At 31.6% G+C, this 16,675-nt stretch overlaps 5 protein-coding genes and 1 long non-coding RNA gene across 11 annotated transcripts in view; 3 read left to right on the forward strand and 3 right to left on the reverse strand.

Annotated features, from left to right (window-relative positions):
- Positions 1-6,067, reverse strand: part of LOC100741235 (tyrosine-protein kinase Btk29A-like) — a 64,318-nt gene extending 58,251 nt beyond the window's left edge. The window contains exons 1-3 of one of the 4 annotated variants that reach the window (XM_033323723.1): positions 5,932-6,067; positions 5,778-5,839; positions 684-869 (exon numbers count right to left, since the gene is read on the reverse strand). In XM_033323723.1, coding sequence (XP_033179614.1) covers positions 684-869; positions 5,778-5,780 — 189 coding nt within the window. In that variant the 5' untranslated portion in view covers positions 5,781-5,839; positions 5,932-6,067. Of the gene's footprint in view, positions 1-683; positions 870-3,440; positions 3,465-3,796; positions 4,015-5,777 lie in introns of those variants that run through there. The other 3 variants (XM_024371168.2, XM_033323724.1, XM_033323725.1) reach the window with 3 other exon arrangements.
- An 88-nt stretch (positions 6,068-6,155) lies between these two features.
- LOC100741479 (mediator of RNA polymerase II transcription subunit 7) lies at positions 6,156-7,601 on the forward strand. Its single transcript, XM_003493491.4, has 3 exons — positions 6,156-6,985; positions 7,052-7,204; positions 7,279-7,601. Exons 1-3 carry the CDS (start codon positions 6,656-6,658, stop codon positions 7,477-7,479), a joined length of 684 nt encoding a protein of 227 aa, XP_003493539.1. The 5' UTR covers positions 6,156-6,655; the 3' UTR covers positions 7,480-7,601.
- A 312-nt stretch (positions 7,602-7,913) lies between these two features.
- Positions 7,914-12,186, reverse strand: LOC100741598 (apoptosis inhibitor 5). 2 transcript variants are annotated; one of them, XM_033323727.1, is made up of 10 exons: positions 12,008-12,186; positions 11,787-11,889; positions 11,373-11,534; positions 11,101-11,266; positions 10,849-11,009; positions 10,579-10,776; positions 10,309-10,500; positions 9,851-10,234; positions 9,617-9,770; positions 7,914-9,536 (listed from the first exon to the last, which is right to left on the reverse strand). In XM_033323727.1, the coding sequence occupies exons 2-10, from the start codon at positions 11,886-11,888 to the stop codon at positions 9,448-9,450; spliced, it is 1,608 nt and encodes a 535-aa protein (XP_033179618.1). In that variant the 5' UTR covers position 11,889; positions 12,008-12,186; the 3' UTR covers positions 7,914-9,447. The 2 variants fall into 2 exon arrangements, with proteins under 2 accessions (XP_033179618.1, XP_003493540.1); XM_003493492.4 differs by lacking the exon at positions 12,008-12,186 and having other exon boundaries at positions 11,787-12,000.
- Positions 12,187-12,330: 144 nt separating this feature from the next.
- Positions 12,331-13,258, forward strand: LOC117152338. The gene is made up of 2 exons (XR_004462689.1): positions 12,331-12,989; positions 13,057-13,258. It is a non-coding gene; the product is annotated as an uncharacterized LOC117152338 (long non-coding RNA).
- Positions 13,259-13,944: 686 nt separating this feature from the next.
- On the reverse strand, positions 13,945-15,938 carry LOC100741717 (electron transfer flavoprotein subunit alpha, mitochondrial). The gene is made up of 4 exons (XM_003493493.3): positions 15,524-15,938; positions 14,860-15,189; positions 14,305-14,757; positions 13,945-14,231 (listed from the first exon to the last, which is right to left on the reverse strand). The coding sequence occupies exons 1-4, from the start codon at positions 15,563-15,565 to the stop codon at positions 14,055-14,057; spliced, it is 1,002 nt and encodes a 333-aa protein (XP_003493541.1). The 5' UTR covers positions 15,566-15,938; the 3' UTR covers positions 13,945-14,054.
- Positions 15,829-16,668, forward strand: LOC112213752 (60S ribosomal protein L39). Of its 2 annotated transcripts, XR_002947663.1 has the most exons (4): positions 15,829-15,852; positions 16,174-16,237; positions 16,346-16,449; positions 16,534-16,668. XR_002947663.1 is itself a non-coding variant. In XM_024371167.2 (3 exons), the coding sequence occupies exons 1-3, from the start codon at positions 16,235-16,237 to the stop codon at positions 16,580-16,582; spliced, it is 156 nt and encodes a 51-aa protein (XP_024226935.1). In that variant the 5' UTR covers positions 16,156-16,234; the 3' UTR covers positions 16,583-16,668. The 2 variants fall into 2 exon arrangements, 1 of the variants encoding a protein (XP_024226935.1); XM_024371167.2 differs by lacking the exon at positions 15,829-15,852 and having other exon boundaries at positions 16,156-16,237.
- The last annotated feature ends 7 nt before the right edge of the window (positions 16,669-16,675 follow it).

Consider the following 16,675-nt stretch of genomic DNA (forward strand, 5'->3'; position numbering starts at 1 on the left):
ATTCCCCTTTTTTCCTCTCCTTTCATTCCGAGGAAAGACACGTCGACCTGATTTCGACGAACACAATCCTCGATGATCGGTACCACGACGAAAACCAGGCCAAAAGGCGAGGCTACAAACACGGTTAGGTATTTATAACGAATTGAAAGGCAAATTAGTGGAACCTGGCGAACCAGTCTCGAAAACCTTGGAACCTACTTTGTTCAATGAAAGTCTTGGTTTGTCCGTTCCATGAGAATTCGTGTCTGTTTAGAACGAAGGGGAGGAAAGGGAATAACAATGGCTGCCGTCGTCCCAAGTATTAATCAGCCCCCGAAGTCGTAAATTAAAGTTACAAGGGTGTCTGGCAAGTTTTAAGTGAAACGCCAAAAGAGGGGTTGCATCGAAATATCGTTTGAACGTTTTTCATCGCTTAATTTCTGTCTGCTCGATTTATCAAGCTATATTTGCAGTCTATTTACACGGTGAGACTTTTTGCTTGTCTATTTCATTTGTCGATCTGGTTACCGGCTTATTTACAAAGAGAAACCCCTCTTCTTCGATCGCTAATGGAGCAGAAGTTTTTTTCGGGGCAACAGAGAAAGGCCGTTAATGGGGCAGCTATGGGGGGAAAAATACAGAGCAAAAAACAAGTGGACGGTGTGTGACGATGTTGAAATTGCAAAAAAAGCTCGGTTACGTACCTCTCCATCGCCGTCGTAGTAGACGAGGTAGCGCCTCGTCAAGACGAACCAACGTTGCTTGTAGTTGACTGGTGTGAAGCGTTTCTTGTTCTGCGAACGCTTCACCATGAACCCCTGCCGCACCACGTCCCCGCTTTTTGGCTCCGCCTTCCCATCTTTCCCCGCCATTCCCAATGGAGGGCCACCCTGCACACAGAAAACAGTATTAAATTGTTATCGATGTTTCTGTTTCAAATGATACAATGAACCAAGTAAATGGAGAATTACTTAAGGGGGTGTTCTGAATTACAATGTTCTAAAACAGCGGTTTTTTGTGATTTTTTTTAGAAGGGAAAGAAAGAAATGGTTATTGAATTTGGAGGTGTGGTTTTATATACAGGGTCATTTGTAACTAAAAAAAATTTTTTTTTTTAATTTTTTAAAAATCTACAGTGAGATCCGTTATAACGAGACGTGCTAAAGTGCACGCGTACCGAGCGAAAATTCAAAGTCGATTTTCTCGAAAACAAAGCCTCAAACGAAAGATTTTTATTCTACATTTTCGACTTATTTTTTCGCGTAGAATCACCCCCTTTCCGCTTGTACCACCAGTTGCCAACCATCCTGTATATTTAAGGAATACAAAAAAATTTTTTTTAAAGTAAAAAAAATATTGTAACAGATTTCTAAGCCTATTTTCATGGGCTGCAGTTTTCAATCGGTGGGAAAGACCCGCCTCGTAATTCTTGACTGAAACAAAAAACCAAAAAAGAATTAAGTTGTTATATATTTTTCCTCTGGGTGAACTAAACAAAGGCAGAAAAATGTGAAATTAAAACTTTTGGTGGATTTAAAAAAATGTTAAAAAAAAATAAACTAAGGTGCTATAACAATTATCTAAATAAACTTTTTTGCTGCCTTTGTTTAGTTCACCCAGGAGAAAAATATACAGGGTGGTTGGTAACTGGTGGTACAAGCGGAAAGGAGGTGATTCTACGCGAAAAAATAAGTCGAAAATGTAGAATAAAAATCTTTCGTTTGAGGCTTTGTTTTCGAGAAAATCGACTTTGAATTTTCGCTCGGTACGCGTGCACTTTATCACGTCTCGTTATAACAGATCACACTGTAGATCGTTGTCTCGATGGAAAAATTAAAAAAAAAAATTTTTATTTATTATATATTATATAGGGTAGTTGGTAACTAGTGGTACAAGCGGAAAGGGGATGATTCTACGCGAAAAAAGAAGTCGAAAATATAGAATAAAAATTTTTCGTTTGAGGCTTTGTTTTCGAGAAAATCGACTTTGAATTTTCGCTCGGTACGCGTGCACTTTAGCTCGGTACGCGTGCACTTTAGCACGTCTCGTTATAACGGATCTCACTGTAGATCGTTTAAAAAAAAAAAAATTAAAAAAAATTTTTATTCTATATTTTCGACTTCTTTTTTCGCGTAGAATCGCCCCCTTTCCGCTTGTATTACCGGTTACCAACCACCCTTATAATAATTTAATCCTTTTCGGTTTTTTGTTTCAGTCAAGAATTACGAGGTGGATCTTTCCCGCCGATTAAAAACTGCAGCCCATGAAATGGGCTTAGAAATCTGTTACAATTTTTTTTTACTTTACAAAAAATTTTTTTGTATTCATTAAATATATATAAAACCATACCTCAAAATTCAATAACTTAATTTCTTTCTTTGCCTTCTAAAAAAAATCACAAAAAAACGCTGTTTTAGAACATTCTGATTCAGGACACCCCCTTAATAGCACTGGTTTCTGAATCAACGTGGTTCAGTAGAATGATGGAAATTTGACAAAAAATTAATGAATAAACCGTGGAAATTTAAAGATGCAAAATTCTGTAGAGTACATGTTATATGCAAAAATATATAAAGTATTTCAAATACATATATCAGATCATAATATTGGCTTGGCAACTAAGTGATTGCGGGTTTTGTCATTATGTGGTATTGACAAAAGCCGCAATCACTTAGTTGCCAACCCAACATTTACCGGGTGGAAGAAATTTCTGCGTGAATTGTATTCCTTTGAATTGTTTCACGAAAACAGAATGGAATATATGGTGAAGTAAATAGCGATTAATGAATGAATCGAAATGATCAATTAGGCAATTTTCATAAACAAGTGGCGAACATTTTTGAATATTATTTTACACGAAGTGTGATTTCGTGCAATAAAGTGGTATAGACTCGTCGTGGGTAACTGCATTAATGCCACTTACGAGTTACTTTGGTCTGATAGAAACACTTAATTCTTCGTTTCTATGAAACAACGTTGCAACGTTCCGTAGAAACTTCAAGTTTCTCGCAGTTAACTTGGTCGAAGATCAATTAGGCGAGTCGCGCGATGAACTTTCAATTATCCGAATAGTTTGCAGCCTGAATACTTTTTATTCCCAAAGAATTCCATCGAACATAATTCATAATTAAACATAATTCAAGGTAAATACGAACAAATAACATTAACTAGGTTGGCAACTAATTGATTGCGGATTTTGTCAATACCACCTAATGGCAAAATCCGCAATTACTTAGTTGCCAATGCAATACAAAACCAAGTGGTTGTATTTGGAGTACAACAAGTTAAAAAAAAGAAGATAAGATTACCATATCAGAGAGTAAAAATAGAATTATGATATCAATTGCATAAAGAAAAGATTATATTACACACGTGATAATAAGTTTTATATTTATCAGAGATGAGTCAGTGATATGTTTAAAACACAAAAATAACGTAAAACTGAGAAAGAATGTTCAAACCCTGGTGAGCCAAATATAAAGGTTTTAGGGATCCTGAACCTCCATTAAAGCCAGGGTGACTCGACCACGAAGAATTTCCATTCAAAATAGAGAGCCAGAGAGACAGGCTGAAATCTTCGGCCGCGTTCTCACGAGACAAGCCTAGACCATTTTCGGTGCTGTAAAAGAACTAAAGAACCAAACAGCTTCCCACAGGTTGAATCATTTTAATCCCGCGAAAAGTTATACAGAGCAACCCATTTCGATGTATAAAGTAAACGAATAAATTTATTCTTATTCTTCTTTGAAATATTTGTTCCATGTTCCTTGCTTAAAATACAACAATAATAAAACAATGCCGTTAAATTCATTCGTACCATTTGATCTACGAGATGAAACAATTAAAAGGCCTTTGTCTGTATATCATCGATTCACTTTTTCAAAACGTATCCATTTACAAATGAAAATATACGAAGGTACATCTGTGTCGCGTTTATACCGACAATCACGATTGATTTCCACTGGAAGTTCACAGAGAAAACGCGAAATCTGTTTGGCGTAAAACTACGAGGCAGTCTAAATAAATAGCGTAAACAGTGGCTAACGCGCGCCATCGACAATTCGAAGCGAGAACGCGTGTCAACTAACACGCATTCGTCGATCGCCAGCGCGCACGCGCACAAGTACGATTCACGTGTTTTACGTCTGCGTCAAACTTTTTGTCCCGAACTTCTGCAAAAGACTAAGATTTATCTAGAATTTTCCTGGTAACTTAATAGTCTGTCTTTAATTTTAGATAGATATTTTAAAGAGGCTCAAAATGAGGTTGAATGTATCTTAATATTTATCTTCATAAAAATTATCTTATCAAGCTAATTAGAAAAAAAAACATATATTATATATATTACAACATTGCTTATTCTCAACTTTAGTTAAGACGAAACCTTCTATATCACTGTTGACAATTAATTGAAATTTATAAAAGGAAGTAAAATCGATAGAGAAAGAATATAATTTTGTATACATGAGAATATACATATTTATCACATAGTGCATAGAACTGGTTACGATTCGACAAAGTACCAACATGAACCGAACGCTTGACACGAAGCACTCGAGCGAACCTCGGTGACCGCCTACTTCCACTGAAGTTCTTTTGTAACTCGTCTCTCTGAAATTTTAAGGCGCCGCCTAAACCGCGACGTCCTTTGAATTTCCGTTTCGTGCTTTCCGCGCTTCTTGGAAATGGGAAAGGAATGAGACACCGCGATACGTTGGACAAAACCACAGAATAACTGTCTCTTTCGTTAAGCGAAGGAAATCGAATTACTAAAAGTTTATTTTGGTACAATTAACTGTCACAATTACTGATTAAATACCTCTGGAGGATTTTTTTACATGGAAGAATTATAATTTTCTTATTATATAAAGTGGAAGAGAATTTTAAATTATGTTACTATACAAGGATGTTAAATAAAATTATTCGAAGAATTATTTACAAAAACATCTACGTATTAATTAATAACAAATTTATAAAATAAAAATATTCTAATAGATAAAATTATAAAGAAACAAATATAATGAGAAGTAAAAGAATTGTATTGACAATATTGACAAAAAGAAACAAAAAGAAATAAAATAGATTAGATGAAAAAATATAACCTAATACTGTACATAACAACATTACCTGTATATGCGCATATATGTATATATAAATATGCAAGCAATAAAATATATCTATTTATAAAATTGTTTATAAATACAATCAGTTTCGGCCATCTTGGCTTTCGCTCTTACTTCGTTTTACAATAAACTGCAAATGCTTTTGAAACAATAATTTAAAGCGAGTAATTTAAACAAAAAGCGTGTATTTTTTAAGCAAATTATTCGTCATGCTAACTTTTTATAAAAAATTTTTAAGTCAACACTCGCATCACTTTCTGTAGAAAATCAATGAGAATGAACTCTAACATATATGTAAAGAACTTTAGAATGTATAAAATTTGAAGCCTGGTTGATCAAAATCCATCACAATTTTTAAATATCGAACTGATGCTAGTTTTATGGGCCACCCTGTATACAAACCATGCACGAATTCTGAATCAAATTCTATTCTTTGTTTTGACCGTGGTTTAGGATTTTTCGAAAAAATTATACCACCTTACAAGCATTTAATTACACGAGGGCAATCACAGAGGCATTCCTTTCGAAATTGCCAAAAATAACAGAACAGTGAGATCAACGACAACGCGATAGTTTGTGGTTATCCTGACACTCGGCTATATGGATATTTCTATGTGAAAGTTCAATCGAAATAGTATTGATACGCACGAAATTCATATGAGAAAATCAACTTACCATGCACTAGGGTACTGCTACCACCTCGCAATTTCAATGCTTGTCAGAAACATGACCGGTGCCTAAACAAAGAATTCACGTGGAACGAACGCATACACACACCGACAATCTGTCAAACGGAGACGTTGGAAATTCACGAGATAGCAGGAAATACCTCACTACGTTAGTAAAGCATTTATCCGAAATATCGCGCCGCCGCGAGAATGATTTACCAAATGGAAAACAAACAATATCTACAGATCGGCTCTTTCGTTTTGCTAGTTAAACAACGAAAATCCCCAATCTGGGTTCGACGTCCTGCTAGCATTAACGTATTAACTGGCCAACAGAGAATACCTGTTGACTCATTTTAAAAAAACAAGATGGCGGATCGAAGGCTACGTTACATGTTGTTTTGTTTTAGTTGCACGATATTTAGCTCTTGTTAATTCGTAGTGAAAAGTCCGTGTAGCGTGCATAGAAATATTCTAATTGATCGTATGTTTACAAAAAAAGAAGAATCGATCAAGAAATTCGTTGAAAATATTGTGAAATGATATTAATGTAACCTAACGTATAGTATCACTATATCAAGTGTGAAGCTAGAATCTGTCGTTCGACTTTGTAATATATAAACATTGATTTTGCAATATTACTATAAACTATTATTTTTTATTATTATGAATATTAAATAAGCAGAATATGAATTGTGTGAAAAAAAAGTGATAACTACGCGCGAAATTACGGACCTGCGCACTAACTTGGACGTTCCGATCAGTTTGACAACAGTGTTTCTTTTAGTTAAACCTAACCTATTGTGCATTTTTTGAAAGACTCTCATCTTAAGTGCAATTGCTTTTTATTTTTTTCATTAAGAATACCAATATCAAACGTGAAAAATGGCAGCACCAGAAGCGATACAAGTTAGTTCGCTACCCCTACCTCCAGTGCAATATATTAATTTGTACACAGACGAAAATGTTCGTCGAGGCAGAGCACCACGACCACCACCGCCGATACACGATTCTTATTCAATGTTTGGAAATGTATTTAACGCAGACGATACAATCATTAGGCCACTCGAAGCTCAAGGAATTAAAAGGTTATATCCTCAGCATTTCGATCGGCGACGAGAGTTGAAAAAATTGAATCACTCATTGCTTGTTAACTTCTTGGATTTGATAGATCTGCTCGTACAATGTCCTGACAGTCCAAGACGTGCTGAAAAGGTAAATACTTAATGTAATGACCTGGCATATAATGCAAATACTCACTGTTTCTTTTATTGTTTTTAGGTGGAAGATCTCAGTTTATTATTTATTCACATTCATCACTTGTTAAATGAATTCAGACCGCATCAAGCAAGAGAAACGCTAAGAGTAATGATGGAATTGCAACGCAGACAACGTATAGAAACAGCACTTAGGTTTCAGAAACATTTAGAAAAAGTATGGTTCTCAAATTTTAATCTTTTGTACATTTGACAATACAATATTTAGTTAAAATTCCCATATTTTTTCAGGTTCAAGAAATTTTACAACATGCATTGCAAATGTTACCAGATACTTCAGAATTGGATTCTAAATTAGCAATAAATACAGATGCTATGGAATCTGTTGATAATTTAGGTTCTGAACAACAAACTCCAGATCCATGTAGTCCAAGTGATCGCATTATGTGCAAAACAATAGATGATATGATTTCAACAAATGGACTGTATTAAATGAATTTCTTTTCTTATAAGATGCTGTAAAAAGTATTGTAATTATATTTGTAAGATACATTGTAATAATAACTATTCTACAAATACAGTTTATTTGTTAAACGACAAGAAACAATATTATATATACATTGCATATACTAAAAAAACACATTGCAGTTTAAATATCTTTTATTTCTTTAATAATGTAATAAATGTATTGAAGTGAAATTTACATATTTAAAATTATAATAAACAGAAATAATAGTTTTAGAATATTACAATATACTAATACATGAGCAAATTTAATATAATTACATAATAAACAAGTCACAAAACATTTGTATTAAATATTAATTCAAACATGTATGAATATTCACTAACTGTAAATTTTTTACAATCTTTTTAATTAGCCATATATAGTGACATTCGATATTGGGCATAAAAAATACAACATATATTATGCAATAGTATTGTTTATTAAATTAAATGATAATATATTCATGAATTATTATTATTAGTATTACACAAGTTTTATTCAATGGTGGATAGGAAAAGGATACAATATGTTTTAAAACTCACCTTACAAAACAGCTACCATCAATATATAGATAAAAGACAATATACAACCGTACCTTGGTTCCTGAAAAAAGTACATTATAATCATTTCTTATGAGCCTCCACCTTGGACTTACTGGACAACCTGTAATCAAAACATGATTATTTTTGTTCTGCTTTCCCATCCTCAGTCAGCAATCACGACACAGCATCTGCAAGATAAAATGTATACAATAAATTACACCTTCATTCATGTAATCAAAGAAACTTTTTGACTTGAAAAATCACTTGTTCATATTGTTTGTTTATTTATATTATTTAGTAAACGATTTTATAATTTTATGCTGATCTTTATATCATTTTAATATGTCTTTTTGTACTCAAATTAGACATTTTAATAGAAGATTCATCCATTCAGTTAAAAAAATATGTAAACACTTAATAATAATACAAACATAGAATTAGTAAATGTAGCATATAAATCAATAAATATAACTAATTTCGAATCTAAGAAAACAACAGCTGTTTTTAAGTTTCTTTGATTTCATTATTCTCTCAGAATTAGATACTCTGTCATTATCCCTCTGCTTGCTCTCGTCTGCACTTCCTGTTGACAAAAGAAATGAGATATGATCGAGAGAGAAAGGACTAGGAAGAACTAGGAGATAGGGGAATACATTTTGATACTATTTTAACATCCAAAATTGTTATGGCAGAGAAATATTGTCTCTCTTTTGCAAATACGTGTAACACAAGTGTCCTAGCACAAGCCAATCATTATACAGTATGAATTTGTAAATATTTTGTATCAAATAGATGTAATTTTTTGTTTGTGACATCTGATGTTTCTTCAAATACTTCAAATGACTCATGTGTTGTGTTGCCACACCATTTTTTCTTCGGTATTTCGTGTATATTGTATTGCCTGTTAAGGTACCTGGTTTAGAATTTTTGTAATAAACACTTCTTCAAGTTCATGATATCAAGTTTCTCCACTTCTTTCTCCATAGCTGTTCACTTTTGTAAACTCAGGTTTCTTCAAATTGTATTTTCCAGTTATTTAACAATGAATATAAAAAAAGGTTCTGATAACACCATTAGTACAGTATTACACAACAATGTTCTCTTCTTTAAATGTCAATATTTCATTATTGACATTATCACTATGTTTAGTAAACAATCAATTCTTACAATTTTGTATTTGAAACTTGTATATGTACTTAAAGCTTTCACAAAAAACACTTTCTTTACACTAAGATTTATAGGATAAAAAATTGTATTTCTCCCTTTGTCACTTCTCTTAAACTCACTTTCAGTAAATAATCACTTTTAAGTCCTTCATCTTAATATGTACATTTTACAGAACTGGTTTAGTCTTTTATATTATTGGAGCTTTTACTATATCATTTTTCAACAATTTCAGTCATTAAATAATTAATAAAAATTTTTTCTCCATGTTCCACGACCTCTTGGTCTATAACCACCTCGACCACCTGATCTATTTCCTCTAAATCTACCTCGACCTGTAACAAAAGATATAAAGATAGATTTTTATTTTATTTCTACATATTATTTTATGAAATAAAAATGCTTCTTCAATTACCATAATTTGATGATATGTTTGAGCTGTATTTTCCACTAGGAGGAGTATACAATTCTCTTTTACTTTTATCTTCTTTACTTCGTTTATTTGAATTACTGTCATTTCCAAACGTAATGGGTGTATGTCTTTTTTGAGCAGTCGAATGCTTTTCATTCTAGAATAAGATACAAAAAATGTATTACAGTATTCAAAATACCACATTTCTAAAAAAATTGTAACTATTTTAATACGTACCTTCTTATCATTAGCTGTTGTTTTCCATGAAAGATGTATAATACTTTTAAAACTAGGTGGTGAATGAAACAGATCTTTGATTAAACTATTGATATTATTTGTCGTTTTTAAAGCAACAACTTTTAACTGATTTTCCTCTGACTTCAACTCCTCTTCCGATTTGCCGCTAATTGCCTCCCGTAATTTTTTTATATAACCTTGAATGCCACGTGCAAAATACTGTAATCTTAATCTAAATTCCTTAAGCTGTTCTGGATCTTTCATTAAAAATTCCGGAGTTTGTTTACACAGTTTATGAAAAGTATACATAAGGCACTCAACATGACTGAATTGTAATTTTGGTACTTCTGTTATTTCTGTGACTGGCGGTAGTGGCATATATGTCTATAAATATTGAAACAGTATTAATATTTTCGATATAAAATAAATTTTTGCTCCTAAATAATGTTATTACTTACAATAAGAGTATTATAAAGTTGCTGTACTTTTTCTTCTGGTTTATCAATTGTTCCACAAAATACAGCTAATTCAGCAAGAAGCTTTAATAATTCCAATTGTACATCTCTTCCATTGGGTGAAGTAATTAAAGAAAGATGTGGTAAAACTTGTACACAAATATAAGAAACGAATCGTGATGAATCTATTTGAGACTAAGGAATAAATTACATTACATAAATTTTCATTAATAATCATAAAATGATATATAAATATAGTTAAAGTATGCTTACACTAAAGAATGGAAGTGCGTGTTTAATACATTGTACAAGTCTGTTCCATTGTTCAACATTAGTATGCTTGAATGGTTCAGACAATTCAGCTTGTTCAACTGTAATATCTACTAATTCTTGTTGTCCACTAATTGTTGAACCTAATCTAGTCCACGCAAGTACTTCCATAATGCTATGAAATTCATCAGCAGTAACATCCTATGGAAAAGGAAGTGTTATATAAACAGTAATTAAAGAAAAAATTCTATTATTATGGTAAAAAGATTATACCTGTAACACTTTCTTGCATTCTGAAATTAAAAGATCTTCTGGTTCTTTAGTAATAATGTCATGACCTATTGCTTTTAATTTTGTCGCTAGAAACTTAATGCAACGTTCCCGCGTCCCATCATCCCCATTGATAATTTGACTAAAAAATCCACTTATTGTTCCTTAAGAACAGAATATATTAAATACAATTAATATCATTACAATATCATTACATTGTGATGTATCTATAACAAACAATGATATACTCCATACCTCTTGGGTCAGTTTTCATAAGGGACATAACACTATTATGAACAACAGCTAATTCAGATGGATCTTGAGCTTGAAGTAATTGAGCTAAAATATCTGCAATTCTAGCTGTATGTTCTTTATTATCCTTACATAATGCAGGTAAATCTTTAATTGCTTGTTTTCTTATCTGAAAATATCAATATATCAAATCATCAAATTTCCATTGTATGGAGACTTTAATACAAATGTATATGTATTCACATATGTGGTCAAGTGATATAAATACTACATACAGCCATATCTTCATCTTCACATAGATCTAAATGAGCATCTATTGCCTGATCAGCTAATTTTGGAAAATATTTAAAAAACCTTGCAATGAATTGCGATGCTAGTCGTTTTTCTTTCGGTGATCCTTTCACCGCTGTCAGAATTTCTAAATACTCTTTCTCATGCTGAAACATACAAATAAAACGTTTAGACTCATAATATTTGCCGCTTTCTTCGCTTAATTATTTATGTACAATATTGACTCATTTCTATTATAAAAACATCGTTAAATTAACTTGAAGCTTACGAAATTAATATACATATCTGCATGTTTTAAATGGAATAGAAAGTTTTATTTATGCTTGCAAATACATAAAATTGTAAATGTTAGAATTAAGTAAACGTGGTTATTAAATATAACCAAGCTCGTCAATTACCTCAGCCAATTTATCTTTGGCATCAGCCAAAATGCCAAAATTTTTGTACAATTTTTCGATACTGTCCATACTCATGATAAACTTATTATCGAATTTCCACATCTATAGACACAAAACACATAAATACGATTATATACTTAAAAATCGGTAATCTAGCCGGCCATACACGCCAATGCACCACGCCAAGAAATGACAAAGATGGCAGCGATTCCACACATATGCATATGTACGCACGTATAACAGAAGTAAATACGAAATAGCAGAGAGGAAATGAGAATGTTCACGCCCGTAGTTCTAGTTGTTTTACAGTACAGATGCTGCACCATGCGGCCAAGTTCTGAAGGTGGTACACGCTAGCATAGACAAGAACCTATTGAGTTCCACGCTACAAGAATCTATTTAATTGTACGGTCCTACGAAAAGTCGTAAGGCTTAAGAAAAATATCTACTTTTCTATCCCAAACTAACCTGAATAAATGGGGTGTCAGAAATAAATAAATCAGAATGCGTTTATATAAATAACAGATTATATTCCCTTGAAATTCGCTTACAGTGTCGTGTTTCGTGACATTTTAAATAGAAAAATATCACATATTGATGAAAGTGTCATAAAAAGGGCTAAAGTTTTATTATTGCATTGTGAATAATATTGCTTGCCGCTACCTGCGTAGTTGGTAGTAGATGTTTAATAAAAAACTATGTAATTGTTTTATTATAAATCCTAAGATATTATCAGAATGCTAAAATGTCCCTACCATAAGTATATTTTAATTGAAAAAATGGCAGCATTTCGTCCCCAAATACAATTCCTTCTCAGCTATTATTGTTGTATATATAAATTTTTTATAATACAAGAAATATTTGATAATTGCACAAAAATCGGAGCGCAAATGTTGCAATACTGGAGATGTAGAAACGATTCTATTTTTCGAAACTAAGATTTTACATGTGTCGAATGTAGGGAAGGACAATGTGAATGAAAGAGAAAGAGGAACTGAGAATCGAAGCGATCAATAAATATTAAAAGGCTGCGATAAGCTGAGACCTCGAACTTAAAAATCAAACTTTCTTATTTTTTATTTGCGACCAATGAAACTTTTACCAACATGTTTCTTACATTTTTCGGATTAAAATGACACCAAACACGATGTATTTTGGCGCATATTTCTATACTCGTTTTAATCGGAAACATCTCACAAACACGTTTGTAAAAGTTTAATTTTAAAAAAGTCAAAAATGAAAGAAGTTTCACTTTTAAATTAATACCTAGATACATTGCCTCGTGGATATCTGACATTGGATCATGTTACACTACTCGAGGGTCAACAGACTGTCGAGCCTTTCAGTCCGTCAAGGGAACCTTCTCTCCGTCGTGGAGATGACGAGTGTGCAACGAAGACTACTTTTTAGTTGTTAAATAGCTTTTTGGAAAAACTAATAAACATTTGGATATAAAATTTTGCATACTCTTATTTTGCATATTATTTATTTACGGCTCAACGAATTAAATGATCCATTATCGTTTGAAAGAAAATATTCTCTTTTCTTGTCTGAAAAAAATATAATAAACAATTAATCTCTCTTTTCTAGGCAACTTACAACTAGTTCAATTATTGCACGATTTAGTACTCTCATACTTGTTTATCCCGGATAGAAAAATAGATATGAATTTTCCCACAGAACCGTACAATTAAATAGGTTCTTGTAGCATGGAACTTGTCTATGCTAGCGTGCCACCAGACTCCTAATTTTATAGGATCTTGTATATGCTAGCATGACTACCTTTAGCACTTGGTGCATGGTGCAGCACTAGCTGGGGAAAAACCAGAACCATCATAGCGTATACACTATCATTTCCTCACTGAGAAGCTTATTATGGCGCTAAAGTCAAAAACTCAATAATAAATATTATCGAAATTATTGCTTTAATTAGATATTTCTCCATAAACTTGGAGAAATTTCATCTTTTCATGTATGCTCTGAATACATAATAGTTTGTCATAAAATCCATAAAAATACTTTATAGTATCATATGTTATAGTATCATATGCTTCAAATAGGAGAGCCTAAAATGTTGTTGATTTATATAAATGAAAAAATAATACTATTTTAATCTTAGATTATTAATATACAGTTAAAATAAATAGTTATAAATTTAATATATATAAAAAAAATTATATTTTTAATAAATGTTTTGCATAAATATATTTTGTATATATATATATATGTGTGTGTATAAAAAATGTCCTTATAAAATATTGTTAAAATTTACAATTTTTCTGTAAGTTCAGGAACAGCCTTGAATAAATCAGCAACTAAGCCATAATCAGCTACTTGGAAGATTGGTGCTTCTGGATCTTTGTTAATTGCCACAATCGTTTTTGAATCTTTCATACCAGCTAGATGCTGAATTGCTCCAGAGATACCAACAGCAATATATAGATTCTAAAAGATATGAATTGAAATGTAAATAATTTTTTAGCGGTTATAATAGACTATAACTAGAAGCCAAGCTTACTGGAGCAACAATTTTTCCTGTCTGCCCCACTTGCAAATCATTAGGCACATAACCAGCATCAACAGCAGCACGGGAAGCGCCAACTGCAGCATTAAGTTTATCTGCCAAACTATATAATAATTTGAAGTTATCGCCAGACTTCATTCCTCTTCCTCCAGATATAACGATTTTTGCAGATGTCAATTCTGGTCTATCAGATTTAGATAACTCCTGTTTAATGAATTCTGCCAATTGTGATTTGTAGTCACCAGCTAGTGCAGGTTCACACTTGGCACTGCCTCCATCCAAAGGTATTGCTTCAAATGCAGTGCCTCTCACTGAAACTATCTTTATATTGTCTTTGCACTTTAAAGTTTGAATTGCATTTCCTGCATAAATTGTACGGATGAATGTATCTGCTGCTTTAATACCAATAATATCACTTATTGGAGACACATCTAATTTAGCTGCAACCTTAAAGAATAAAAGTTATATACAAACTATGAAAAATACTTTTTATCTATAATAATATATATTTAAAGGTAGAGAAAACAGACTTTCTAATTAGATGCTTACTCTTGGCAATAGTGCTTTACCAAATGCAGTAGCACCAGTTAAAATATGGGTAAATTTATGCTCATTTTGAGTAGCAAGGATAAGAGGCGTTAGTGCTTCTGGAAGAAATCCTTTAAAAGCGTCGCTCTCTGCCACCAAAACTTTGGATACACCATTAGCTTTACTGACACTTTGTGCAACTGCATCACATTTGGTACCAGCAACTAAGACTGTTATATCACCACCAATTTTTTTTGCTGCACTTAATGTATTACAAGTGATAGGGGCTAGAGATTCATTATTATGTTCTGCAATAACTAACGTGGATTCATAACGTGCCAATAATCCATACTAAAATAATAAATAAGTTCCTTAAATATTAATCCTTTTTGAAACAAGTAATTTATAATATCGTTTTAAATACCTCATTTGTTTTTATTTTTAAATTAATATAATTTTATTTTATAAAAATATGCGATTTCATATAAAATTAATACATTTTTATTTAATATTATTATTCTTTATAAGTAAAAATGTTTCATACAGTAGAAGAAACATACAATATTATAAGTATAATAAAAATTAGTTTTGTTTTCTATTAATCCAAATCACTCATAAGTATCGATCAATTGGTTGGTCATTGAAACAATCGAACATCAAGGAAATATAAGTTTCTAATACTCACTTTGTTCCCAGTTCGAAACGTTCTAAAACAAGTGGTGAACATATTTGACAAGTATAATTTTTAAACAATTTCTTTTAACAATATGTTAAGTAAATCGTGAAAACTAATTTGTATCAATAAAGTCCAAAGTTCCAGGGAGGAATAACAATAAAAGACATAGTGATAAAAAAGATACACAAACTGTGACGTAATAATGTTTTGAAATAATTCGATTAGATATTTAAACTAAATTGAATAAGTTAAATTTGATACTCCATTTATTAAAATTAAAATTGTTATATAGAAATATATTTTATTAAATATACTTTATAAATATATCATGAAAAAATGTAAATATATTTTAAGTTAATATCTATATTAAATTTTATAGATAAGATGGCAAATATGTCTTTTTCAAGCGTCAAAACGAACATTGCTAATTTGAAAACTCTCAAATTTTTTAACTATAAGGAAATAATATTATATTCTAAAACATCTATTAGATTCTGTATTTTTTTATGTAATATTTGCTCTTTTTAATATTAGATATTTATTCTTCATATTATATTATTTTTATTTTTTATCTGTTTTTAATGTACCATAAAGATTCTATATCTAGTATTTATTTTATTATTCTTGGTAACTTTTATATAGTGACATTTGCCTGGTAGAAAACCTGTTCAGAAAGACGCAGGAAATTCTCGACCATTTCATTGATTGTGTTTGAGCAAGATGGTAAGGTTTAGGTTATCTAACAATTCTTTTCACATCCTATTAATTATATGTAAATAATTGTTAGAAAATTTTATTTAAGACATACATAAACTACATGTTCTGTTTCAGTCTGCTCACAAAACATTTATTATCAAGCGGAAGCTTGCCAAAAAGTTAAAGCAAAACAGGCCGATTCCACAATGGGTCAGAATGCGTACTGGCAACACTATCCGGTAAGAATTATTAAAATATATGTATTTTAGTATTTTCCTTTTTAATCATTGCACTATTTATTATTATTATAATTCATTTTATAGGTACAACGCCAAACGGCGTCACTGGAGAAGAACTAAGTTGAAGTTGTAAAATGAATTTGATATGTATTTGCCTTTTTGATTGCTATTATACATTAATCGTTTATTCTTAAATAAACTCTAACTTTAACATGTAAATTTGTAT

This window comes from Bombus impatiens, unplaced genomic scaffold (genome assembly GCF_000188095.3).
Source record: "Bombus impatiens unplaced genomic scaffold, BIMP_2.2 scf_1159, whole genome shotgun sequence".
Classification (NCBI taxonomy): domain Eukaryota; kingdom Metazoa; phylum Arthropoda; class Insecta; order Hymenoptera; family Apidae; genus Bombus; species Bombus impatiens.

Bases quoted from the DNA above. Each gene is read 5' to 3' on its own strand.
- LOC100741479 (XM_003493491.4), top strand. From the start codon at position 6,656: ATGGCAGCACCAGAAGCGATACAAGTTAGTTCGCTACCCCTACCTCCA. The intron at 6,986-7,051 runs GTAAATACTTAA...TATTGTTTTTAG, and splicing joins GTCCAAGACGTGCTGAAAAG to GTGGAAGATCTCAGTTTATT. The intron at 7,205-7,278 runs GTATGGTTCTCA...ATATTTTTTCAG, and splicing joins TTCAGAAACATTTAGAAAAA to GTTCAAGAAATTTTACAACA.
- LOC100741598 (XM_033323727.1), bottom strand. From the start codon at position 11,888: ATGTGGAAATTCGATAATAAGTTTATCATGAGTATGGACAGTATCGAA. The intron at 11,010-11,100 runs GTATGGAGTATA...TCTGTTCTTAAG, and splicing joins TATGAAAACTGACCCAAGAG to GAACAATAAGTGGATTTTTT. The intron at 9,771-9,850 runs GTACGTATTAAA...ATCTTATTCTAG, and splicing joins CAACAGCTAATGATAAGAAG to AATGAAAAGCATTCGACTGC.
- LOC100741717 (XM_003493493.3), bottom strand. From the start codon at position 15,565: ATGTTCACCACTTGTTTTAGAACGTTTCGAACTGGGAACAAA. The intron at 15,190-15,523 runs GTGAGTATTAGA...TTATTATTTTAG, and splicing joins CGTTTCGAACTGGGAACAAA to TATGGATTATTGGCACGTTA. The intron at 14,758-14,859 runs GTAAGCATCTAA...TTATTCTTTAAG, and splicing joins GTAAAGCACTATTGCCAAGA to GTTGCAGCTAAATTAGATGT.
- LOC112213752 (XM_024371167.2), top strand. The intron at 16,450-16,533 runs GTAAGAATTATT...TTCATTTTATAG, and splicing joins CGTACTGGCAACACTATCCG to GTACAACGCCAAACGGCGTC.